Source organism: Pezoporus wallicus, unplaced genomic scaffold, assembly GCF_028554395.1.
Source record: "Pezoporus wallicus isolate ANWC-B61680 ecotype Strahan unplaced genomic scaffold, APGP_CSIRO_Pwel_v1 contig_7351, whole genome shotgun sequence".
NCBI classification, from domain to species: Eukaryota; Metazoa; Chordata; class Aves; order Psittaciformes; family Psittacidae; genus Pezoporus; species Pezoporus wallicus.
Window position 1 is genome coordinate 297,481 of NW_026642420.1, and position 27,179 is coordinate 324,659.

General features: G+C 46.7%; 1 protein-coding gene across 2 annotated transcripts; it reads left to right on the forward strand.

Moving 5' to 3' along the window:
• Positions 1-666: 666 nt before the first annotated feature.
• On the forward strand, positions 667-26,631 carry CCNI (cyclin I). Of its 2 annotated transcripts, none has more exons than XM_057429986.1 (7): positions 667-853; positions 13,443-13,599; positions 19,760-19,897; positions 22,907-22,981; positions 23,145-23,285; positions 24,095-24,325; positions 24,962-26,631. In XM_057429986.1, the coding sequence occupies exons 2-7, from the start codon at positions 13,486-13,488 to the stop codon at positions 25,418-25,420; spliced, it is 1,158 nt and encodes a 385-aa protein (XP_057285969.1). In that variant the 5' UTR covers positions 667-853; positions 13,443-13,485; the 3' UTR covers positions 25,421-26,631. The 2 variants fall into 2 exon arrangements, with proteins under 2 accessions (XP_057285969.1, XP_057285970.1); XM_057429987.1 differs by having other exon boundaries at positions 19,763-19,897.
• Positions 26,632-27,179: the final 548 nt, after the last annotated feature.

A 27,179-nucleotide genomic window follows, 5' to 3' on the forward strand; every position in this document is an offset into this window, starting at 1 on the left:
TGAGGGGGGCGAATTTAAGCCTCCCTCGATAAGGGGCTGCTAGAAGGGTCAGACGGCTGTCCCGAGCCCTCAACTCCCGCTAGCAGGGTAAAGGGCTTTCGAGCCCGGCAATGACAGCGGCCACCAGCCCGGCACGGCCCCACCACACTGGCGCTCGGGGCTTGGGAGCCACTGGAATCTCCCCCGTGGAACCTTCTCAGCACCGTACGTGTACCGCAACCGATTCCCCAGCCGCGCAGGCGGACAGGGGCACAGCTTCTTGCGGTACTACCTCCGCCTGATCCTTCCGCCACTACCTCCGCCTGATCCTTCCGCCGGACGGTCCTAAAGAAGAAAGTCCCCCCTCCGCTTTCCTCCCGCCCCCTCTCCCCGTCCGCGGACGGCGGAGAACAGTGCATGGGGACTTTGGGATTCCGAACGGAGCGCAGCGGCATCGGGCGCCACCCTCCCGCCCAGTGGTGTTGAAGGCGGGAGGCGGGGATGGGCTGAGGGTAGGCGGTCTCGCCGGCCCTTCTTTCCTTCCCCTGCTCCCTCGGGAAGCGGCTGGCTGCGGGCTGCCTCTCGCTTCCCCCCCCTCCCCCCCCTTCCCTTTTAATTTTGATTTTGTTTTATTTTAACCCCCTTTCCCTTCCCCTCCCGCGCGGTGGCGGCGGCGGCGGCCCGCCTCTCTCTTCCTCCCCCCGTCGCCGCGGCCCCGCCATGGCGACATGAGCCCGCCGGCCGCCGCCGCCGCCGCCCCGGACATGGGGCCCGCACGGTGCTGAAGCGCCGCGGAGGAGCCCCGCCGCCGTCGCCCCATCATGGGGTGCTGATGGCCGGGCCCCGCCGGGCCCCCCGCCGTCGCGCAGGGGAGGTGAGCCGTGGGGCGGGAGCGAAGGGGGGATGGGGGTGGGGCAGGCTAGGGGTCCCCGTTGCGGGATCGGGCTTGCAAGGCACCATAGTGTGTATGTGCAGGGCACAAGTGCGCGCAAGGTGTGTGAGCACCGCTCGAGCTGTGCATTGTGTATGTGTTGCCCGCGGGTGTGCAGTGACCGTCGTGCTCTCCCCTCCCTCCCCATCGGTGTGACTCCTGGTCACCGGTAGCTCTTCCTGGCGCACGCAGTTAGTTGTTTTGTTCTCTCGTCTTCGTGCACTTGGCTCGCAGAGATTGTAAATCCCTCTCTGCCTTCCCCATCTGCCGTGGAAGAAGTTTCCGTGAAAGAAGAGTGGCGTTGTGTTAGATAAATCTATCGCCAAAGGGGTGAAATCAGAGGAACGAGGTTACCGCCGGTTGTTTCATGCGGGCGGTACAAAGCAGACTTGCAAAAAAAAATCCTCCTGCAAACTTGAACACAGAAAAAACTCTTCCCCCATCCTCTCCTTTCCACCCTGTGAAAGAAGGAAAAAGGATCGATCCTGTTTTCCTACTCTTCAGGGCGTTAGAAGGCAGACTGTTTCCAGCCTGAATTTTAAAGAACTTTTTAGCACCAGCATCTGCACTCTCCCAAAATATTGTTTCCGTGGTGTGCTGCAAGAGCCTGTACAAGGAAGAGTTATTTCCATTAAATACTTGACCCCAGTTTAAAGCTGGGGGGGTCACATGTACAGCCCAGGTTTTACAAGGTGAGACTAGAGAGTAGTTTGTGTCTCAAAAAGCGAATCACATCATCTTTTCATTGTGTCGAGGGTTTGGTTTCGGATCCCTGCAAATGATTCAGGTTTTGTTTTAAAGTAGTTTTGCTGGCTTGGAGAGCTGGGGACCACTCGCTCTCATTTGTGCTTGCACAGACCTTGGCATGGGATGCAGGAAGCTGATCTTTTGGCTTTTCCTCAGCAAAAATGGAACTTTTACATGGTGTATATGTATATATATATACATGTACTTCTGATAATCCTTCACCCTGATTTAAGAGCTTGTGTAGAGTTTGATACGGGAGAACTGATCTTAGATGCCTCTTTCACTGCATCTGTTCTGTATTCTTACCAAGTCCTGTGCTTTGTTTACTCCAGGTCCTTATTTTAAAGTACTCTGAGATTGCCACTGTCTTTTTGTTGCTGCATGAAAAGAGCCTTGCTCAGTCAGGATCCTCTCTACAGAAGATCTGGCTTGGTGGATGCCAGCTGGGGCTGGGCTCTCCCACTGTTTCATATTCAGGGTGTCACGGGGCTGCAGCCAGTGTTGATGAAAACTGCTGTTGATGAGCAGAGCAGCTTTCCCACAGGGCATTTCTGCTCTAGTCTTGCTGTAAGCATCCATTCCTGGACACACTTGAGGGCATTGACACGCTTCAGTGCAGCCCAAGGTTTGCTGTGTGCTGGCTACTTGGAAAGAGCAGCCTGAGCCTCACAGGACCCTGGTCAAAGGGACCCCATTGTGCCCCTGCCAGACTCCCAGGCCAGCTGTGTGGCACATTAAGGCTGGCTGTGCAGCCCTCCCTTCTGGGCTCTTCTGCACAGCCAGCTGGTAGAGGGTAGTTTGACTTGCTTCAGGTACAGCTTTAACTCAGTGGTCCATATCTCTACATCCTAGAGGCCTTGGGATGGCTTTGCCTGAAGGAATGGGTAAGTCAGGTGTCAGGATCTATGTTTTCCAGGACAGCACAGCATCTAGGGCTATCCGTCTGCCATCTTAACACTTTGATCATTTACTTCCTAAAATACGTTATTTTTCTATTTTCAGATTGTGATAATAATATTTGCAGACATTTCAGTTTAAATATACTTCAGTTTCAGTACAAGGCTGTTCGATTCTGCTACCTTTGCTTGTACCATTGCTGTGGGAGAAACTTTTCAAGTCAGTAAGTGAACCCAAGTGTTCAGCTTTTTACAACTTTGAGCATCTCCCCTATAACTACTCTCTCTTAGTTTTCCATTCTCAACTTTTCTAGGCTCACCTAATTCTTACCTTACATCATGCAGGCAACAGATGAGAACACGAGCAGTGTTCGTGTGCTGCAGCTTGCCATTCCCCAGGGCCTGTGTGGAAGGTGCCTTACTTTGCACACCTACAGCAATGCGCTGGTTAAAGCAGTAGGCTTGACCTCATGCTGAACTGGCTTTTTGGAAGCATTTACATTCATGTGTTTAATCTTTGTGTTTTTACATGATACTTTTTAAGGGAATAAGATTTGGTGCAGCTGTCATGGTGATGTAAATTATCCATCTAACCTGGGTGGATGGATAAACACACAATAATTTACTGTTTATTTCACACTGCGCCATAGCCTGCGGCAGGAAAGCTAGACATTGTATTCTGACCACCACATGGTGGTCACCCTTTGACTCTGTTGTCCAAGCAAAATGTGAGTAAAGGAGAAGACTTCAGTCTCCAGACTGAGTGAAATATGGTTGAGGGACCTGAAGGGCCTTGCCTGAAAATGGGCATCCAGAGCTAACCTGTCCAGGAACAAACTGTGGCTGTCTCCCTTTGCTCCTTTGACTTTGTGGCACTACAGGAGGTACAAACCCAAGTAGTTGTCACGAGGCTACTCTGATGAAGCAGCAGGAAACGCAGACAGATTTCCATCGAGGAGGTGGATTTCAAGGGGAATTTTGGTTGAATAAGAATAGAGATTAGTTGCTTTGATAATTCAGTATACAACAATATCTGTTTTCACATGCCAAAACCAGAAGGTGAAGTCATTGAGGTGGGAGGAAAATCTCAGGTGTCTCTCATCCCAGCATGAAACACACATGGTCTGAAATGATCCTTTCCTGTGTGTTTGCAAACTGCAAGTATTGTCAACACTGATTTATTAACCAGAATGGGTATTTGCACTTGCTATGCAGTAAACTCATCTAAAAGCTCACTCATGAGCAACATGTTACTGCAGATATTCCGTTTTGCTCATCAGCCCAGACATCAAACATTTTCTTTACCAGGATGATGGGAGGTGCTGGATAAACCCATTTGCCAGAGGCTTTTGCACCTTTTTGGTGGTATTTTGCCATATACAGCAAGATCCTGTTTCTTGGCTGGGGTGGCTCTTGACTACAGTCATCTGTCAGCCAAGAACTTGGCTCCCAAAGACTTCAACCTTTACCTTCCTAACAATTTTGACAGTAAATCTTGGGGTTTAACTGCTGCCATGCAGCTGAAAAGCTTTAAGGATGCAGCTGCTGTACTAACATGACCAGCAAATGCAGCTTAGTCTCCATTTACGAAAGCACTGCAAATGCTTTCTTGCATTTGCATACTTGCACTGATAGGAGAAAAGGGTGGCTTTGCACCAGTGGAAGCAGCGAAAGGAGAACTCCAGCTGTCCCTACATGCTGCCTCAGATATACTATTCTCTCTTTATCAGCTCCCTGCACCTCCCAGAGTTTCCTTCCATAGGTTTATTTTAGGTTGAGGACTGTTCTTTTTAGGTTTTCCGGAACAGAGGCTATCAAGACTGTTATATTTATACTTGTTAGGCAGGAGAGACCAGCATTTAGGGAAGAGCCAGGACCACATCTGTGCCATGCTGTTTTTGCAGACAGTTGGAATTACCATCTTTTCCATATTGTTTCAACAAGAGGCTAATTAGTCAGCAAGCACCAGCTCCTGGAGGATAATTAAGCTTTTATAACTGTGGGTTCTCTCTGGTTGATGAGAAAGAGGAGACAGTACCCTCAGAGCCTAAGAATGCTGCTCTGCAGCTACTATGCTGTACCTCATAATTGATCCATTGTTTCAATAGCAGGTAATTCCTCATAATTGTCTCTTTTTAGTGCCTTACGCTGTATCCTGATGTTAGTGGTAATCACTGATAATTTACCCTGAAGCCAGTCAGAATCTGCAAAGTGCTTGGTGAGCATTTAGGCTTTCAGATCATTCTTTTTTGTTGGTGTCAAGAGGAATCAAGCCATTGTAGTAACATGTTTTTTGGATGCGGGTGTTGAACTGGGTATAAACTTGTTTGGTTTTATTGCTCTTCATTTATGTTAATGACCAACTACTGCCGAAAGACAAAGAGAACCACTGCTGAAGCCTGTTTCTGTGCCTTTGCCCATAGAGGCATTGCATTTACTTGGTTTCAGGGGATTGTAGGTGCAAAAGGTGGTGCTTGATGCTTTAGAATCCAAATGCCTGTTGGCCCTTGCATGTAGAGAGTTCATTTTTATAAGCTTGCAGGCCTCTAGCACTGTTTGATGAAATTACTGCTCATTCATACTTTGTGATCTTTATTTTCCTCAGAGCAACTTCCTTCTCTTTACCATCGATTTACACCAGGCCCTGTGGGTGATGGGGGAAGTGCATCATATTCTCCATGTGTTGCTTTTAGGAGATCAGCAGTGAGACATTACATAATGGCAGGTTTGGTCATCATTCCCTTTCCCCCCCCACCCCTGTTTGCTGCCTGAAGAACTGATGAGCTGCTCTGGGCAAACAGCTGACCCCTCACAACTGTGCAAGCCTAAAGCCCTTGAGACCAGAGAGTGGTTGAGGCTGGAAGGGACCTCTGAAGGTCATCTTGTCCAACCCCCTCTGCTCAAGCACGGGGGACACCCAAAACCAGTTACCCTGTACCATGTTGTGACACCTTTTCAGTATCTCCAAGGATGGAGACTCCACAGCCATATGGTGATGATCCTTGAACAATAACCAGCATTTGAGACCCTTTTCTCTTCAGGGCCTTGCCTTGTGGGACTTTTCCAAGCATATGTTTGAAGAGTCCAGAATCTGCTCGTGTAAAGTTGAGGGTTGTGAGCTTGCTTCTTACCTTCCTCCTTGCCCTTGGAATCCTGAACTCCACTATCCCATGGTCACTGCAGCCAAGACAACCTTTGACTTTCACATACCCCATAAACCCCTCCTTGCAGGAGGGTATGAGGTCCAGCAAAACATCTCTTTAGCTTCTCTGTCACTCAGGCAGGTGTCATCCGTGTACTCAAAAAACCTTCTGGGTTGCTTATCCTTTGCTGTGTTGTTACTCCTACTTACATCAGGGTGGTTGGAGTCCCTCATGAGGGCCAGCATCTGCAAACACAAGGCATCTTCTAGCTGACTGTAGAAGGCCTCATCCATGTGTTTATCCACCCACAAGTGTCACCCTTATCTGTTTTCTCTAAGCCTCACCCACGTGCTCTCAGTTGGCTCAACATCCATCCACATGAATCTCCACACATTACAGCTGTTCTCTCATATCAAAGGAAGCTCCACTGTCCCCTTTGCAGCATGTCGTCTTCCTAGAGCCTTTAGCCTTCCACTGCAACACTGGAAGTCATGGAAGCCATGCCATCACATGTGATTCCAACAAGCCTGTAGTCTTTCAGCTTCACACAGGTCTCTCACTGTGTTTATGCCCTACACTGCCTTCATAAGCATACATGAACTTAAGAGCAGCACTCCACCACACTTCCTAGGAAGAGTTTGGGAGGATTTCCCCATAATGATACCTCATAGGGTGGTTTAGTGTCAGGTAGCTTAAAGGCACATCTGGCTCCTCTAGAAGAAGTATGGTGAGCCTGTTCTGTAGTTATAAAGCCCTAGGTGGGGCAGGGTTTCCTTTCTTTCTAAGGCCAGAAATAGCCTGCTTCCCTTCTTCTCCAGAGGTTTCACTTACCTTGATGTGATGGGGTAAACACCACCTGCTTCTCTATTGCAAAGGGAACCTGAGGCTCTTCAGGCTGCTGAGTCCTAGAGAAGGTCCTGTCCTTCTCCCAGAAAACTTCTGTGATGCTGCACACCTACTTCCTCCTGTAACTCCTTCACTTGGCACCACAGTTCTAAGATAACATACCTCCTGCAGCCCAGAGGGCCATCTGTCCCAGTCTCTGAGAGAAGCCCTGGGTGCTCCCTCCACCCCATTATCCAGAGTTCTGTCAGCACCAAAACCCCTAACCCTGCAGGGGCAGCTGCTCCAGTATCTGCTGGGAAACTGCCCCATAGTATGCTACCACCGTATCTGAGACCACTTGCACAGGAACAGACCCTTCTAAGTCCCACCTCAGCCCAGCCTCCTCCAAAAACTGCATCTGGTGGTACCTTGCGCCTGGCTCTTACACAGACCTCACCGAAGCACTGACTAAGGGATGCTTGACCTCCCTAATTAGGAGGCAGCTGCATCCAGGATCAAGGGCAGCTGATCATGCTTGTTAGAAGCTGCTAGAACTCCCTCAGGCCCATGGTCTTCTGGTTCCCAGTACCTTGTTCTTTCTGAGCCGCAGCAGCTTCCTCAAGTTTCTCACAGGGTTCCCAGAGGTTCCCCAATGACCCTGGACCTTGTCCCCAGAAGATCCAGAAAGTCCTCAGGCAGAACCCAGAAACTGCTGCACAAACATTTATTGGTCGCTTCAGGGAGCTCTGCTCATTCCTTGCCAGCAGTGTACAGAGTTTGGTACAGGGCTCAGCCATTGCTTTCTTGGATTTTCCCATTATTTAGGTTGGAAGCAGCAAATACTCACTTGTCATTGCTTTATATCTGTCTCATGCTTCAGTTCTGAGCAAGGAGGTAGCAGCATCTTTTTGGTATAGGACTGCAAATTGTTCCATACAAGGGCTGCCCACCTTTGATGTGATACCCCAGTGCATGTGATCAGTTCCTGACTTGCCAGCACGGTGATTTTCCACATTGAGAGCTGTGTGCAGACTACTGGCAGGGTCCGTTCCTACCAGAATGTTATCTCGGTTGCCTTGAGTGATTTTAATAAACGTCGTGAAGAGTTCACATCTTCAGGAGGCATCTTGCATGCATATCAGGAGCCAGATGATGCGTGTTGAAAGAGTATAAAATGTAGGCATTCCTTTGCAAGTGTTCATAAAAAGGCATAGAGGGGTTTTGGTTTGCAAGGGGCTTGGTTTTGCTTAATTTAATCCATGCAAGCAAACAGCCTCCATCAGTTAATAACTTTCCCTTTGATATTTAGGTTCAAATAAACAAGAATCTCGAAGGAGAACTCATTAAATTATACTGAGTTTCATCTGTGCATCAAACACATACGTTGTGCAGCTGGAGCTGGTCTCCTAGGGCTGGATTCTGAGTTTACCTTTTATCCACAGTTTACTTGGTATGCTGCCACATGGTGCCTCAAAGCTGGGATCGAAACAGCTCGTTTGCATCACTCCCGAGCTGTGGCATGGAAAATTTAAGCCCTGCTAGTGACCAGAGGCCTTCCTGGGCAAATGCTGCTTGGATGGACTGATCTTGGCAGTTGCCAGAGACAGCAAGGAAATGCAAACCTCCTCTGGCATTTGCAGCCAGAGACAAGGGGGTAGGGCAGGCATGGGTTTGGAAACACACCAGGAGGGAAGAAGAATGGTGACATTGTCTGAAAGTTCGCTCAGGAGTTCGTCTTCTACCTTGTTTTTTACAAGTCCCTGCTTTGGAACATGTCATTTAAGCTTCTCTTAAATAGCAAAGCCCTGGTTTCAGCCAGGAGAGGTTTGGTGAATGAAGTACAGCAGAGCTTTCTAGAACTACCCTCATTTGTGGTCCCTGGGTGTAGGAGAGGGCAGGCTGGGCAGCAGGCATAAATTTTCCAAAGTGGTGGTTGCTGTAAAAAAAAAAGGAACAGCTCTGGCTTGAATGTGCAGAACTCCCCCTGAGTGACAGATGTAAGACTTTATACTACTGCCATCACCAGTGGCTCTGTGGCACCTTCCCTCCAATTTAAAAATGTCCTCATGTGGGGCTTTTTTTTTTTTTTTTGTCTTTCCCTGAATTATTCCACCTGTTTTCTTGATTTATTTTTTTGCAGCCCTTAGGGAGTACCATGAAGAACAGAAACTGGTTTTATATTTTCTATCACAATGCTTTACCAGCCTCAGAGTGTTCATGGTGCTGTCACAAATTCCATCTGAGCTTTCCTTTTTTAACAGAATAGAAACGTAAGATGATGGTAAGAAGAGTGCACTGCTGCTGGTCCAGGCCTCTCCAGAGGGCTCCTGCTGTTGAATAGGCCCTGGGATTTCTCTGCTTCAAAAGAGACTCAAAACCACCTTCCTTCCCTCCCATCAAAACATCATTCTGCGTTCTTGTTTTGCAGTTGCAGACTCATGTCTTTAACTGGCAGGCTTCTTTAAAATGTTTGGAAAAATCCTTCAGTTTGGAAAATGGGCACTAAAATGAGGTCAACTTTATTTGCACTCCCAGGAAAAATCTGGTTGGAGGAGGAGAAGTGGCAAGTGTGTGATGTACATGAGCCTGTTTGAGTGATGCTGCCAAAATATCTCACAGACTTGCCTTTGTAGCAGGTTGTGGGAGTTAGCTGGGGGTGAGTCACGCAGACAAGTGGCAAGGGCCCTCTTCATTGCCCAGCCTGAATAAAATTATCTCTTTCCGAGTTTAGGTCTGTGGGCTGGCTTATACACAAAGCAAACACGCTGCTTGTTAAAGGTGCAATATCACACACGTACCTATGGCATGTTTATATTTGATACTAATTCATTTCTCATGGGGGAATGCATTCTTGGTTTAGTGTGTATTAGTATTCATTCCGTAGAAGTAAGTTTATTGCTTCAAATACATGTGCTTATTTAGATGATGCAATTTGAAACTATATTCCCAAACATCTTTTTTTTTTTCCAGTCATTTCACTTAAGAAAGGTCATTCATGTACTGCCTCACAACTCTGTCAAGTTATTTCCAGTAATGGGCTGCAGCAAGATTTAGTCTCTACAACTAAAACCAGTTGATTTTAACTCTTGCTGGTCTTCCACTTAATAGCTATCACATCAGGCTTTGCTTTGGCAGGTTGAAAAGACAGAAAGGTAGATACTGATCTCCAGTAATGAGGCACCCATGGGAAATTTTACTCTCTAAGCTACAGAAATACTCTCTTAAAGCTATTATGTGATACAGACAAAATTGTAGAAGTGGTTGATGCCTGCTGTTTTTTTTCTTCTCAGATGGAAGCAGCACCACTGTAGGTATTTCCCTTTGTCTGGCATGGATTTCCTGCCTACTTTACTGACGTGGGGTGAGGAAAGAGTTAAGCTAAGAGAAAGCCCCAGCTACTAAAATTCACATCTATCCCCATTCTCCTCTTCCCTCTTTTCTCCCTCCCCCTCCCAGCCCCCGCCCACAGCTTTGAAATCTTTAATCACAACTTGCACTTAGTTTCTTCTAGCAGTGCAAACTACATTTTGATCATGTGAAATCACAGATGGTTGGCTGGAGCTCTGAGGAATTCAGTCTCCTTCCTCTCTTCCTTTTTCTTTGCCTGCCTCCCCCACCCAGAAAAGTCTGCTTTCAGGTCATCTGTTAAGATTGTATTATTGCTTGCTAAAGCTGAAAATACTTAAAAGGTCTGCAGAAATGCGTGTGGTGGTTAAGCTGTATTGGGACTGCCCTCTTGTTCAGGATACCACCCTGGGCTTGTGCACAAAATCAGGATGGCAGGGAAAAATCAGCAACTGTCTTAGGAGCGTGTGGATAATTCCTGTAATGCATCTTTTGTCAGCAGGAGACACTTTTTATTGTCAGTTCAAATGATTACAAAGCCAACACCCACCCCCCCCCCCCCACCCCCCCCCCCCCCAATTAAAAAATAGACTGTTTTGCACACACTCTCCAACCAAAAAGGCTTGGTAGCTGTCTGCCCCTATTGCAAACATGAAACTGCTTTTGAAAACTGTACCCTGCAGCATTCAACAGTGTGAAACTTCTCTAGGGAAAGTTGAAAGTACCTCTTTAAATAAAGTTAGCTATAAGCTGAGATCAAAAAGAGAGATCTTTATGAGATGGGTTACATTTTATGGACTGAATTGGGGTATTATTAATGAATAAGCAGGTGATGTTTAATGCCTTTCACAAGTGAAAACCTCACACCAAAGTTCTGACTGTAATTTCAAACCAGGATCCAGCGTGCAACTTACGACCTTGCTCATAGGAGATGTCAACAAAAAGCTGTAAGGGAAACTTTCAAGCATGTCATTCGCCTTCTTTTTTTCCCTATAAAGGTTATTATGCCTCAGCCCTCATTGAATCACCTCCCCATTTCAGAAAGGAAAAGTTATTTTTCCCTTTCCTTTCCCCTTGGCTACTCGGAACAGTTGCCATCGTCGCTTACTAAAAATGTCCCTTGCAGGGCCACTGGTATGTCAGGGTGCTCCAGGGCTCTCTGCAGGGGCCACTGACCTGTCAAGGCAGTACTGGGCCAACCTAAAAAGGCACCGGGGTAAGAAAAAGATCTTTTCTGGGCCCAGAGACCTATGAAACCCACTTGTGTTGTAAATACAGTGGGAACGTTTGTCAGTCACAACAGAAAAAGAATGCATGTGAGGATGCTTGCTTCAGCCTGAAATTTTTCATGTGTTTTCTCCAGTGATTTGAGGGGTGGCTAATTACTCTCTCTTTCCTGCAAAACCAAGAAAGGACCATCAATATTTCATGTTAGGAGATGTGGTCAGGCTAAATATAGCTATTGCTTTCTTTCTGACAAGCATGCGGAGAGGAGCTTGCTGTCTCTTGGCTCTTGGAACTCAGCTCTGGTCCCTGGCTTTGGTTTCTACTAGCTTGGTGGAGCTTTGGGTCTGGTCCTAAGATGACCAGACATGTTTTTCACCTGGTATGTAGCAACTGGCAGTCTACAGTCTCGAATAAATAATAAATAAATAAAAAATCTAAAAGTTGCCCATCTTTTGCTGTGCACAGGTATGGAGAAACAAACCTTTTCTGGGGCCCCTGAGTGGCAAGGCATGAAGGCTACACTCAGCCCACCCCTGTTTGCTGGATGATCCCCCCCACATGCCCGAGGGAACAGAATTATTTCACCTGTGCCTGCAGTTTGAACTGCTTTTCTCCATCAGTGCAAGGATGCAGCCCTCAGCACTGCAGTCCTTCTTTACCAGGGCTATACACCTCCTTTGGAAGCACTGATGCCTCTGGAAATGGTGGGGCATCTGGCCTTTGGGAGCCAGCCCAGCCGACAGGGAAACCTGTGTCTGGTGGGAGGATAATGAGATGCTAATTAAGCCCCTGAGTGAATGATCTTGGGCAGGGGGAAGTCTGTGAATGTGCATCAGTCCCATTTACAGTGGTATGAGTGACATTAGGATCGCCCCGAGGTTTAAAAAGATGCAGAAATGAGTAAATGCACGTAAGTAGCCATGGTTCAGATGACTGTAAAGTGCCCTCTTCCCAGGCGGAGTCCCCCTCTTGTCAAGTGAGGAGCTTCTAATAGGGATTTTTCAGTCCATGGTGATACTCAATTAGCCATTTGGAGGCTGATGGAAAGTATTTTTGAGACACTGCAGAGCATTTTGGGCATGTTCAGGAATTCTGAATCCAAGGTGTTTCCTCAAGCTAGAGAAATCTGTATATGGCCCAAATCACCTTGAGTCATTACATGGCTGGAAACCTTGTATAGCAGTATGCCAAGCCAGTACAGCCTCTCCTTTGTTCATGGAGAAGCATTTGTTTTATAAAAAATAACATAAAAGGGGTTTTTGTTCAGGACTGAGAGGCCTGGCTTTTACTTGCCACTTAAAACCTGCTTGTCTCTTAAGCGGGACTTGAGTGTGGTTTTGTGCCTCATGCAGGTTCTGTGTGAACTGTGCCCATTAAAAACTGCTGTAAATTGATAAATACTTGTTTTTCAGTTTCCCTTAACTCTGAAAGCACTCTGAGCTTGTTCAGAGCTGCTGCTATTATTTATAATAAACTGATTGTTTTCACTGTGATTTTTGTTTATTTTCTCTGGTTCTGTCCCCTTATTTCCTGTAAATCCATCACAAACTTTTATATTAACAAACTGTTTTTTCTCAGATCGCCTGGTTAGCATTTGGCCCATATCCACCTGCTGTGGGTTTCACAAGAGCCCACAGAAGGAACTGAAAGTTTAAATAATTTTCCCATGGATTTACCCTTCAGGCTGAACTGTTTTGCCTAAGTGATTTGGTACTGGTATGGAATCTGTGGCCAGGGCACTGGCAGACAGTATTAAAACAATTAGAATAAACTTTTCAATCAGATAGTCTTCTCCATTTGAAAGCAGGTGATAGAATCTGTTGCTTTACAAGTTTCCTGTCATGTCAGTTATGTCCTTCAAAGGCTGTCACTGGTTTTGTCACTTTTTTTAAAAACACATTTCCTATCTAAAATCAGAGCTGTGCCCTGAAGTTTTGTGGATCTATCGTATTTTCAGATTAGATACAAGAGGAACCTTCTTGAACTCCCTGGTACATTTCCATTGCAGGTGAAACAGGTCTTACTGAAATCCCCTTTATATTTGTCAGACAGCTCCTCCCTCTTGTCAGGTATTTTTCATGGAACACCCCGATTTTTTTATTGCTGTTGAAGCAGGAGAGGTCCTGCCTAATTACCTGCGTAACAGAGAACCAGAAAACCTCAAAGTGGCAGAACTCTTGAGCTCACATAGGTGAGCTGTGGATCATTTTGGCTCAGCTTCATCTGAATTCAGTCTGGGTTTGGGTTTCCTTGGGTAGGTTTGCCAAGTTCCCAATCACGGTTCCATTTCTTGCAGCTTTAGTACTTTCTTGTGTTCAGTGTTTCACCAGGCTGTCTTTGGTTTTGCAGGTAGCTGTATCCAGCTGAGTGGCAGGTGGATCCGAGGGTTACCATGAAGTTTTCAGGACCCCTGGAGAGCCAAAGGTTGTCTCTCCTTCTGGAGACGGCAATCTCTAGGGAAGCTCAAATGTGGAAAGCACGTGTGCCGAAAATTCAGTCCAATCAGGTAATGCCTCTTTTTCACATCATTCATCTTAGTAAAGGCATGAGGCCATCCTCTGATGTCTTTTTATGTGAGCAGCTGAAGCTCTTGCATGAGAAGTCACCTTCTGGTTGAGACCTGGGAAATGAGGCTGCGAAGTAAGTGGTTACTTTTGTTCAGGGACATGCCTGCCATCAGGGTTACAGAACGCATACCATATCTTGTTTGATCTCCGCTGTTGCTTGTGAAAGCATGTACATACGTTGTCTTAATTAAACTTGTTTTACAAATTGTGTGGATAATTAGCGTGCATCTCAAGTGGGCACCAACTGTGCAGCAGTTCTTAAAAGCAGCTTAATTTTCTTGGACTAAGTTCACTAATAACCTCAAAACTCCAGAGAGTTTTGTTCTAAACAAAATGTGAAATGTGAGGTTGGTTGTCACAGTTTCTGCTACTTGGGTGTTGGCCTGGGCAGAAATTGCCACACTGATGGACTCAGAACCAGCCTTGCTGTCCTTGATTCATATAAAATGTTCACACAAGCCTGTCAGCTGTAGTCAGAGCTAATCAGTGTTGTGGGTGTGTTTTTTGTCTGGTGAAAGAGAAATTGCTGTTGTACAGGAGCAAATATGTTTTTAAGGGGCTCAGTATTGGTTTTGTTAACCCACATTTAGGTTTACAAATAAGTGACCTGGTTGTCAGAGGCGTTGAATATGTTGTGCCTGTGGCTGACTTGAGGCATGTACAATTTGAGACCCTGGTTTATAGTAAACCAGCCTGTTATTCCATGCTGGCTTAGTGATTATAATGTAGGGAGATAGGATTACAGTGTAACAAGATAGGTTAGGGACTCAACAGTGTGTAACCAAACCAGAATCTTGTGCAAAGACTTCACAGGGACAAGGCTCTTGCAGTTTTGCCTTGGTGAGGTTGATTTTGGTGGCTTGGAAACCACCACCTGCAATAGGCAGTCTTTCCAGGAATCCCTCTCTTGCCCTTTGAAGATAAGGTTCCCCGTCTGTGCCACATTCAGGTTGTCACTGCAGCAGAAGGACCCTTCCCCCATCTGTGGTGAAGGGCAGTTGTCCTGCTGGCAGGGACCTTGAGGGATCTCAGTGTCATTGTGGCTGAGGTTTGCAGCACCTCATGAAGTGGTGTCCTTGGTGGTAAACATTCAGAGAAGTTAACAGGACTTTTGGTGGTCTGCTGAGTTTGAAACCTGGGAGACAACTCTGCGGCCTGCTGTGGTAAGTCAGAGGAGGATCAAATATGGAAACAGCCTCGTGGCTAAAGCCAGTGTAAAGTTTGTGTTCAACAGCAGTCTCGATTCTGGCCTGGGGAAATACCAGATATGTCCTTGTAGTGTTCTGTTACATCGTGATGATGAAGGATCTCTTCTTCCCTTCCTCCCCTACACTTAGATTGCTGAGGCCTGTGCTTGGTAGTGTTTCTTGTCTCCAAGCAGGAGACAGGAGTTTGTACTCCTGGAATTCCCACCCCCAAAACTGTTGGCTTTGTAACCTTTATGTTTTCCTACTTGTCAGTTCAGACATTGACTTTTATCGGCTAGAATGCAATACTATTAAACATCTTCTAGCAGGAAATAATCATTAAATTGGATTGAAATGTGTAATGCGTGAAGGTCAGATTTAAAAGAGAACATAAACACAGCTGTGTGCTCTGGGGAGATCCTGGCTCTTCATGCTGTCGTGCATCTGTAGTCATGTGTTTCCCTCTGTGCCTCCATTCGTGACACCCAACTTTTCCAACTGTGTTCCCCGACTTCCACAGCACTTGTTTTGGCAGTGTGGCAGTCATGGATGTTTAGTGTGGATTATCCCATTTGGTGTGATACCCCTCATCATCTACTGCCTGCTTCTGCAAACAGCTGCAGTAGCCTAAAACCTCACTTGTATGAAACTGTTGTTTATTTCTTATGACAGTCAGGAAATTTGCATTGTTCTGTGTATCAGATCTGGCAGCCTGAAGCACGTGTAACTTTCCATTTCTTGCTACAAAGGTAGACTGACTGCAGAAAAGGTTTTAATCAAGTCATCTGCTTTGCAAATGAGAAAATGGGAGTGCGGCTACAAAAGTCTAATGCTCAGATTGGAGGTACCACTGTAACTAGTTTTGGGAGTAAACTAAGTTTTGACTCTAGGAGTTATTTTTGGTTCTCATGTTTAAAACTGGAACAAATTCAGTTTCTAAATATGCATCAGAGTTGAAGTCTTTGAAAGGAAGAAAGAAACTCATAGTTACAGAAACAGGAAGACTACATTTTTAGTACAGGATACAGATTCTGTTGGGAATGTTTGCCCTGATAATGTAATGTATGTGATGTTTCTGTTCGTTTTACTTTTTGGCTGATAACTCCCATTTCCTACTGGCATGTATATTTCTTTTAGTTTCTCTCCTCTAAATGTAGGCCACTGGCTCTTGAGTGTTTGCAGTATATCAATGCCAGATCTCACAGGGGCTTTTCAGTCTGAAATAATAGGTGGGCTGAATACGGAACCCTTCCAGGGCTGCTGAATGTATTTGGTCTTTATGTTTTCCTTCCATTCCTGCCCCCCCCCCTTCCCCCCCCCGCTTTGGTTATACAGTATCCAGGTGGCATTCAGAAGCCTTCACGTGACTAAGGCTTGAGAAAGCAAGCAGTAAATACTGGTCAAAGTTTGACTATTGCATGTTAGCAAGTAACTTTGCAGCAGACAGGTCTGTAAACTGAGGGCTTGCTTTTATTTTCTTACAGAGTGTTGCTTATGTGGTCTCTCCTCCTTTGCCTGTTCTGGTTGTTTGTGTCTTCTCATTGGTTCTCTGTATCTTCTGAGGAACCAGGAGACCTCAGTTTATTTCCCGTTCTTCCACTGGAAGACCTTGTGTTGGTGTTTTAACTTTCTGGTGCCTGTTTCATCCTGTGGGCGAATCGGGGACTGACTTTACAGTTCTGTACAACCTTGTGAGGCAAATACACCCAGCTCTTCTGCTTTGCCACTCAGTCATCTGTCTCCCCGCAAGCCTCCCAGCCTGATAAAGGTCACCCACAGCAGGACTAAGCAGAAACAAAAACAGGAGAGAGAGGGACAGCAAACAGTAAAGAAAAAAAATTACCAGGTAAGGTGTTTTTCCTAGATTAGGCAGCAGTAAAATTGAATCAGGATTGAGTTCACAGGTAACATTTTTTCTAGACTGCACTTTCTAAAAGTCTCAAGGTTGAGTCTCCTGGTGACTGGAGGTGTTTGTGTTCTCTGCAGGTGGAAGACGGGAAAAGAGCTGGCATACCTCTTCTGTTATTCTGTGGAGGTGCCACACAGGATTAAGCAGGATGGAGGGGAAGGAAAGGAGAAGCAGTTGCTGGGCGTGGGTTAATTTTCCCTAGTTAAAGCTGTCATGCTAGGCTAGTGCACTCTGCCACCCCAGGGGTGAAGTTCCGCAAAGGTGGATTTGAGGTGACAAAACAAAGAGCTGACCACAGGCAGACGGGAAGGAGGCAGATAGGAAGGTACTTCCACACCACAGGGGAATTTCTGCCTTCCAGCCCAAAGGGACTTTCTTGCTTTCAGCTACTGTGCTGTCTCGGTTTTGCTTTCAATTTTATATAACTAAAGAACAGTGACCTCACTGCTTCATTAGTTGTATTGTGCTGCCTTTCTTACTTGTGTTGCTGGGATGATGTAAGAAGCCAGCTTTTATTTTGAAGCAGTACAGCTAGATCTGAGTTTACTTTGCAGTTAGAGGATCATGATGTTGGGGGGGGGGGGGGGGCTTGTTTTGTTTGTTTTGATTTTCTGTGTTGATTAGACACAGTGTTGTTTTTTCAGTGGTTTAGATTAAACACCATTTCTTCGTCACATGGAATGGACAGTTGTTACCAGGGCCTGAGTGTGCCAGTGCTAGTCTTTCTGTTACGGCGTTGCCATTTCAAGTTACCTCCCGAGTCTGAAACTCTGCCCGTAAAGGGTGAGAAGATAGAAGGACAGATCTTGGGACGACTGAAGGCAGCACAGTAAAACTATCTCACCCTTCCCGCCCATGCTGTTTTTAGGGGGAGTCCTAACCTTTTGCTTTGGCAGGCACAGGGTAAACAGGGTTGAGCCATGACAGACTCTGCCCGGTCTGTCATGACCATTTCTGCTGGGATCTAGCAACAGTGGAAGGGGATGGGAAAAATCCCCCCCTGCAGGCTGGTGATTTAAGAGCCAGAGGCAGGTTTTTAAAGTCAAGTTCATTCTGTGTGATGGGCTGGTTTCAGGTTGGCTTTTAGCTGGTACTGGATTCCCCCAGATACTGGATTTCCAAAATAATCCTTTAAGCTGCTTGAAACCTTTTTAAGTCCACGTTGTCCAAACCTAGCTGGGGTTATCAGCCCTTTAGTGTGGCTTTGTCTCCTTCTGTTTGAAAATGGGTGCAATGAATAAAGCAACAAGGAACTTCATCTTAACTACCACCCCTCCTTTCTCTGACCATTTTCTGTTGAGCTGCGCCGGCCTCACTTTGACCCAGGAGAAGCATGGCCAGGATTTCAAACAGCATTGCCTTTTTTACCTCCCCAGATACACTCTCAGTTCTTGTCCCACTGTTTAGATGTTCTTAGCAGAGCAGTTAATAAATCCCTTACTCTGTGTGGTGCATTCATTATACTCCCAGTATATGCTTAACTGGCATTTTGGGAATGAGTGTGATGTCTGCAGACAGCAGGTGTCCTGCCCCCGGGGGGGGGGGGGGCTCAGATTTCACCCTTACATTGCAATAATAATTTTAGAAAGTATCATTATTTATTGGAATTGAGAAAATTCAAACCAGATACAGTCAGGCATTCAGAAGGGAAAACAAGGCAGGATTTTGTTCCCCACTGATACAGAGCCCAGAATGGCCCAGTGCTTAAGCCATGCCACCATCCCCCCTGGTGGTGCTCAGCAGCAGTGAGGAAGCTGAGCACAGAGTACAGATGTCATACTGTGAGTAGCAACCAAAGGTGTGAAGCTGGTGTCCTCGTGGAGGCCTGACTGTGATGACAGTTCTGCCTACAGAACTCTGCTTGCACGTGTGTTCTTGGGTCCGGGGTAGTAAACCGTGTGGCAAAGGCCGTTACTGTCTCTGTAAGGCCCATGGTACTTTGGTGATGGGTGTAGCCTGAAATACTCATTTTACTTCAGTATTGGGTGGTTTTATTTTCTACAATTCTGCTTCCCCCCCCCCTCCATGTTATTCTTCGGAGGACAGCTACAGCCCAACCCGGCAGCGATGGGTGTTTGCACAAGCCCTCACCTTGCTTTTCCACAGTAACTGCTCATTCCATTTCTTTCAAACACATCTCAGCAGTAGCCAAAAGAGCACAGGCCCCCAAGCATGGCAGAAGAAACGTGTTTGGTTTCACCAGTCTCTTCTGGACACATCCTTGCGAATCACCCCAATTATTCCCCATAGAAGTGAGACGAGACATTTGCTTGGTTGGAGGGAAAGGGTCTTCTAAAGCTGTAAATATTTCTTTAGGAATTCAGAGAGAAAGATTTTATACCAGTATGTATGTGTGGTTGAAATTCAGCTATTGTGCAAACAGGTCAGTGGTAAGCCAAAAAGTTATAAAAAACCCAGCCAAACCCCAACACAAACATTTTGAGGTGAAATTGTACCTGCTTTGCAAACCCAGGGTACAGTTAACTGTACTGCAGAAGATCTTTTGGAAGCTGGTTGGAAGTTTCTTCTTTTAACATACACTGAGCTAAACATATCCCTGTAATGTGAAGGAAAAATAAATCTTCCTTCCCAAAACATGAGCTTGGTCCCTCCCCTCTTGTATCTGTCAGGAGCTGAGTACCCACCTGTCTCCTCCAGCACATCTGGGTTTGCTCAAGCCAGGCACGTCCATGTATCAACATGGACCTAAGGAGGCTAAAAATAATAACAAATCTCTTTGTGCTAAGCTGGAGAAACTACAAGACATCCTTCCTCTTTTCCCCAGCATACAGTGAAATTTCTGAGTGATGCAAGGAAAGTTGTCTTTTCCAGCACAAATTGCTTGGGATGGGGGAAGTAACTGCAAGCACAATGTGGTCATTCAGGTTGGCCCACCCCCCTACTTTCCAAAGGAGCCTTTGGAAAACTCCTGTGGAGGTAAAACATTTGGTCTTTTTTGACTTGCTGAGCCTTTGTGTAAGAATGATTTGTTTTTCTCTCCAGCAGGATGCAGCCATTTCTCCAAAGCAGAGGGATGAGGTCATTCAGTGGCTGGCCAAGCTCAAGTACCAATTCCACCTTTATCCAGAAACGCTCGCCCTGGCCATCAGCCTTTTGGACAGGTTTTTAGCTGCAGTAAAGGTAAATATTTGCAGATACACGAACTGGAACAGATTTATACCACCCACTCTGCTATTTCTGTGTTCAGTCCTTCTGGTGTGGCTATATGGAAACGCTCACTTCCCCCTCTGACCTCACACCCTCTTCCCTTCTCACACGTGTAGGATTGTACCTGCACTGCTCCAGGAGCTTAATTTTGGGTTGTGGAACTGGCAGCACATGCTGCCACCTGGAGCTTTTGGAGAAAGATTCTTTCCATAGTAATTTTTTACCTGGTGAAAGCAGCCATTGCTTCAGTGAGAACAGGCAGTGCTTGGGGATCTGACCCAGTGCTTTTCACCTGCCAAGAGTATTTTTCCTCTTTAGGCCCTTTGTTAGGCCTATTTCCTTCATGTAATGCAGCTCATTAGTTTAATTACACATTAACCCAAGAGAAAAGCAGCACCATTCCTCCTCAGCTCACTCAGACCTGGTTTGAATGTTGAGTTCAGCACCTTACCTGTTCCTTTAAGCCATCAGAAAAAGAGGCTGCATAGAGGTTACAGCTTAGATAAAAAGAGAATGGCCTCTACCTTAACCTAAATTGACTCATAAAGCTAAGGGAAATGCCTGCAGTTAGAAACCCAGGTCCAGTGCCCTCTGACAGAGAAGTCATGGGAAGTCCCTGCTCACCTCTTAATTCCTCTGGTGTTTTTAACTGCATTTCATCTCATATGTAGCACCCAGAATTGCTGGGAGCACCTGGTAGTGACAAACTGGCTGGAGGAAACAAAGAAATGCTTGAGGACAGGCCTGGGCCTGGCAAGTGTGCCAGTGCTGGGAGAGGAAATTAAAAACATCAAAAAATGGGGGAAACAGATCCTGCCAAGAGGGGGCTGCTTTCTGGGGGTCATTCACTACTGACCTGCTCTATTAGCCAGTTGGACAGACTAATAGCTTAAGGCTGATGTCAACTCAGGAGATGTGAAGGAGAAAGAGACATGAGCAAGCATGGGTGCAAACCATCAAAGTGATAGACTGTCACTCGTGCTGGGAATGAAGAATGTATATGGCCGTTTGGGTTTAAGGCTGCTACAGCTGGGATCTGCTGCTGTCCTGTCCCTCTTAAGTCCGCCATGGAAGTGGGTTAGATGTGGTGATCTGGGGCTGTTTCACATGCATGCAAGTGACTGAACAAATGGGACTGACCCAGAATCACCAGCCTCTGGTTGTTGTCAGGGTTTGGGTTGCCTTACTTCTTACCATGTTTGCTCAGGTATGTCCCGTGCCAATCCTTAGTCTCACCTGTGTGTCTCTGGTCTCATCACCAACACTGTCAGGTAAGCAGTAGAACTCAAGAGGTCTCAGCAGCAGGTTTTCTCAGTCTGTGCACTTAGATTGCAGTGTGACTTAGTTTGCTGGAACACAAGTGACATCATCAACCTACCCTTTAAATACTAGTAAATACTGATGTTTTAATTGCAAGCCATGGAAATTTTATTTTTAAGGTAGTAAAGTAGCTGATTTAGTGAAAGACTGAGATGGGAAATAGATTTAAACCCCTCAACATCCAATGCCTTTGAGTACAGTCTTTCTTTCAGTACCTTGCAGCAGCCAAGGAATCACAAAAAAAGTATATGAGCAGGGAGTCCGCTGGGTGCTTCAGGCAGCAAGCAGCAATAGAGAAAGGTATTCTGTCTGGGTGAGCATTGTTCAAACAGCTCAGGGCTTGCTGCTTTCTCCCTGTTCTCCTCTCCCATAAAGCTGCCATTCCTCTGATGCCATTTAACTCCTGTTTTTCTTTTTTACCAGCTGCTACTGTGTGGGATTTTACTAAGACAACCAGTCTGCCCTTCACTGTGAACACAGTTTGAAATAGCTGAAGGCTAGCTGCCCCTAAGGCACTCCTGCACAACACTTCTTAACCCTCAGAAGAGGGAGTTCATTCTCCTTGCTTTCAGTGACACCTGGATCCACAAGCAGATGCATGCAGACACAACCGCCACCCCCAAGTGTGGATTCTTTATGTGTATTTAAGTTTAAATAACACTGGAAAGCCAAAGCTCTAGGCCCTTTTTAAGTAACTGGGGCTGAATGTACGTAAAGATGTTCAGCTTCAGCACTGTCCTGTGTTCTTCTGTTGCTTTCTGGAAACACTGTTTTGGAATTCTTGACAGCTGTTTACATGCGTGAGTGTAACATGTAGCATCTCACCCCTCCACCATCCCACAGCTCTGCTGCATCTGCTAAAGTTTACCAAGCAGGAGTAAGTCATGGCAACGGATCAGGCACCAAGTAGATGCTCACAGTAAGCGCAGGATTTTCACTTACCTTTGCTTTCAGCATCTCCTAACATGAGCAGGAGAGGAAGGATTGCCTGTAGGCTATTGGGTGCAGAGGCTATATGGCTGGTCTGTCACAGGGACTGGCTGAACATCTCCCGCCCTTGTGTCCTGCTTTCCACCTCACCCCCAATCAAGGCCTGAAAAAGGAGTTTTTTATCCCCATGAAAAAATTAATTGCCCTTTCTCCTCCAAATTTCATTTACTTTGCCTAAAACAACTCCCTGTAGAAGAGACCATCTGTCCTGATAATCCGTGTGCCACAGTTTTGACAACTGCAATATGAAATTACCCAAGTGGTGATTTTTATGGGTGTTTTATACTTCCCTAGGCAAGGAAAGAGGCTTTAATTCTCTTCTCTCCCATTCTGTGCCTGACCCCCAGCAACACTAAGAGCTGAAGCTTTTTTGGCAAGTGACAGTCTGGCCCTACTGATTTTCTTCTCCTATTTCTCACTCAAAGTGAGCTTTTTCCACTCCAGCGCTGTACATCAATGGGTGCCAGTTACCATCAGAAGGCCAGCAGATTCCTGTTCCTAATGTCACGGAGCACAGATTGTTGCTGGAGATGGTGTAGCTGGAGGTCAGCCTGCTGATCCAGGATGCGCTGCATAGGCACCCAGACCCTGAGGCTCAGGTTGTCCCACCAGAAGGCGTTACATGTACTTTTCGTATCATATTCATAACTTCTCTACTGTTCTGTACTATAGGCCCGTCCGAAGTACTTGAACTGTATTGCAATCAGCTGCTTCTTTCTCGCTGCAAAGACCATTGAGGAAGATGAGGTAATTTTTCTGCTCTTACTACCTTAGTATTGTCTGAATGCATGCTCCTCCAGTCCTGCCTTTGCTCTCACATGGTGCCTGGCACTTGCCAGGATAGGAACGAAGCATTGTGTGTGATTAATGAGTGGTTCTCTTGCTTCTTCCTTTGCACTGGCTTTTGCAGAGGATTCCAGTACTGAAGGTTTTGGCTCGGGATAGCTTTTGTGGTTGTTCTCCAGCTGAAATTCGCAGAATGGAGAAGATTATCCTGGATAAACTGAACTGGGATCTTCACATGGCAACGCCACTGGATTTCCTTCATATTGTAAGTAAGGACAAGTAAGGGGCTATTTACATTCATTCTGGTGCTGGTCGGTGTAAGTAATGATTCGGGAGGTTCCTCAACAAAACCAGAACACAGATCTCAGGATGTGTTCAGAATTCTTTCATACAAGTAGTTTCTGACAGAAAAAGCCTTGCCAGAGAATTCCAGAAGAGACTTTTAACACTTTGTGTGGCATTTCCAAAGTGCAGACCTGCCATCTGACCACCTGGCCTATATTAAGGCATATTAAATTACACACTAGGACTCACAGTTTCGGAAAACCTTGCACCTAAGTCTTAACTTCTAATGATTTTTCTCAAAGCTAAATGCCAGGCAGCACAAAAGCCCTAAGCCCAACATGGAGGAAGCACATATGCCTGCTGCTGAAGCACACTGCCAGAGAACCAGGTTCATGGGTGAGACAAGACAAAGGCAAGGAAAGTGTCCTCAGGTTCTCTGTTGAATTTCCTCCTCTCTGCTTGATTGAGAAGGAGTTTTTCCTAGGACACCTGAAATGCCAAACCTGTGTAGTCAGAGAAGGTGGAAGGGGAGAGCCTTTTGCAGAGCCCTGGGAAGCCCCGTCTCCAGGCAGATGGTGTGTGTGACGCAGGTGCCAACCAGAGAGGCTGCACCAAGCTCTTGATGGGTTCAGTGCATTAGTGTGTTTTCTGTGGTGTGGAAATGGCCTTGAAGGTTAAGCTGGAGGATCCTTGTGTGTCCAAAATGAATCGCATGTGGCTCGCAAGATTTGCCCCAGCTTGGCCTGTGGGGTGATGCCAGCTGCCTCACATGCTTGTTTTCCCCCTCAGTTCCACGCAGTCGCGGTGTCCAACAGGCCTCAGCTACTGACCATCTTGCCCAAGCTGAGTCCCTCTCAGCACTTGGCGGTGCTCACCAAGCAGCTGCTGCACTGCATGGCCTGTTACCAGCTGCTGCAGTTCAAGGGCTCTATGCTGGCGCTGGCCATTGTCAGCCTGGAGCTGGAGAAGCTGCTCCCCGACTGGCTGGCTCTCATCATCGAGCTGCTGCAGAAAGCACAGGTGAGGGGGTGCTGGCACTGCACATCACAGCGGGGAGGGACCAGGGGCTGTGCCTGGCTCAGAACTTCAGGGATCCCACCAGTGGGGCTTTTGGATCCCTCACAGACCATCTCTGCCTGCTTCTGCAAGGATAGCTGTGCTTCAGCCGGAAGGGCTTGTTGGGATAGTTCCACAAAGTCCTGAGCTTGACTGCATCCAGTTGGTGATAAAGGGAGGAGCTGCATGCCCTGATGCGTATGGGCACTCTCTGCACCACAGAGCAAATAACACACGGGAGAAAATCCTAGATAACCTCTCTTAGTTCATTCTGAGCATGTGTGGTGGTCCAGCAAGTACCGGAAAGAGAAAAGTTGCTGAAAATATGTGAAACCTTTTAATATGTGAAAGGTTCCACACACACACACACCCCCATTCCCATGAGGTTTAGGCAGGAGGGGGAGTTGGTCTTATAAAGTCATCATGTCAGAGGTCTTTTTGGTCCTCTACTACTTACTTTTGCCTGCACCCAGTGTATTGAGAAGTGAGGTGCAGGGGTGGGCAGTTTGCTCCAAGCCTGAGCTCTGCCCTGGCTGACAGCTACCCTATCCATAGCAGTGATCCCACAATGCTGGTTCCTTTGTTGTCTTCCCTCTCCAGATGGATAGCTCACAGCTGATCCACTGCCGGGAGCTCGTGGCACATCACCTTTCCACCCTGCAGTCTTCTCTGCTGCCCAATCCTGTATATGTCTACAGTCCCCTCCAGCATACCCTTGTGACCTGTAACAGAGGAGTGTTCCCATGCCAGCCCTCCTCTGTCCCAGGGCCAAGTTTCTCCAAGGACAACAGCAGACCAGAAGTGCCAGTCACAGGTACAGCCGCACTCTACCAGCATCTACCAGCTCCCAGCAGCTGCAAACAAGCCTCTGCCAAGCGTAAAGTGGAAGAGATGGAAGTGGACGACTTCTATGATGGGATCAAGCGTCTCTACAATGAAGACGTTGCTCCAGAGATAGTGGCTCTGGAAAACATGGGCTCTGTTTGTGGTGCTGATGTCTCGAGGCAGGAGGGCAACGTTTCCCCTTGTCCACCTTTACAGCCAGTGTCTGTGATGTAGCTGGGAGCGCACACCACCCACTCCACCACAGAAGAGTGCAGAACCTGGCCTCCTGTCTGCTCGGTGGGAGGAGAAGGGGCCATACCTTCTAGGGCTGGACTGAAGGGAGCAAAAAAAAAAAAAAACCCAGAAAAAAAAATCCTAACCCTTTTTTGATTTTTTTTTTCTTGTGCGGCTAATTATAGTTCCACTATTTAAGCACTTAAAAACACAAAAAAGAATAAAAAATCTAAAAAAAGACCCAAAAACCAAACAAAAAAAGTAGAGAAAATTGTTCCTTTCTAGTGTTGTCAGTTCTACTTCCACTGTTTTTCTGCTCCTGTGTCCTGTAACCCATTCTCCACATCCCAGAGCTCCCATCACTCCTGCAGAGCTGATCTGTTTTCCCAGGCAACTTAACACCTCTCTGGTCCATTTCCATCTGCTCCTCACTCTTTTTGCTTGTTCCTCCTTTAATTCTCAGCCAGTCCTGTGCATGATGTCCTGTACCACCTGACCTCCACATCACCATTCCTTTTCCTTTCTAAAGAAAAAGACCCTCCTTGTTTTGCTAGCACTTTGGTGTTTAAATGTGACTAAAATATTTTAAAACTGGATTTCAACTAAAGGTTAGTCAGGACCAAGAGAAAAACAACACGTGCTGGCTGCTCCATACTTCAGGAATAATCCTAGGAGTGTGAAGAGCGCTACGGCAGCCAGCCATGGGGCTCTGTGCCATGCACAGAGACTTCAGCGTTTTCCAACACAGAAAGCAGTTAATGGAGTTTGCATCACTTGAACAAAAATGGTATTTTTTCCCTTGTTTGCACCAAGGAACCTTGCGTTCTGTGTGGATTTTCACTCTCTACATCAAGCATCAGCCTTTAATTGTGCAGAGTGTTTTCCCACCCGTGTGTCTGTAAGCTTGGGGTGTGACCAGCCCTGCTGGGTGAGGTGCTGGGGCAGCTCCGTACACCCCAGGTTTGAAAGGTGCGTCATTACCAGCCACAAACCCAAAAGCAAAGACCCTAACCCTCAAGTTTTGTGTTCATGTAACTTCTAACCAAGAGTACAACCTTTAAAATCATGTCTTTTCGATGTTGCACCTCTGTTTCTGAGAATGACCCATCCCAATTGTAAGCTCTCTCCACAGCCCTGAGGAAGGTATTGTATCTGGAGCCTTTGTACTGATGAAAGCCTTCTGGTAGCAATAAAGTTGTCCTGGATTCCAAGTCTGGTTGTATGATTTTCACCCAAGTCAGGGATCAGTTTTATCTGGAGGCTGGAAGGGAGCTGTGCCATGCCAGACCTGTGTCAGAGCAGCTTGCTGGGGGTACAGACTGAATTCTTGCTCTTCTGGAAGCTCATCAGTGACAGAAGGGATTAGATTCTGTCATCCTGATACCTTCTTGCTGGCTTTGGTCCTGTGCTCTTCAGAAGTTGGCCCCTCCTCTTGCCTGTCTCCTGAGGTGCCATCCTTTTTATGGTGCACAGCCCCCCATGAGCAGCTTCCCTTGGGTTTCAGCTCTCTTCCCACCCGCATCCTTGAAACCGCCTCCCGAGGCCACATTTCCCAGAGGGGTGTGCACCATCCTCCCTACCGTAGAAGCACTCTCTGACCTTTTCAGGCAGTCTAAGGGCTTCACCCAGCACACCCTGAAGCCTCACCTTCCATTGAGTTCTACCCCTCCGCAGGTTCCTTCCTCACAGTTTAAAGGACACACTCCCCCACCCCATATTCACCAGTATCGACACGCAGGCTCTCGTGAGGATCACAGCC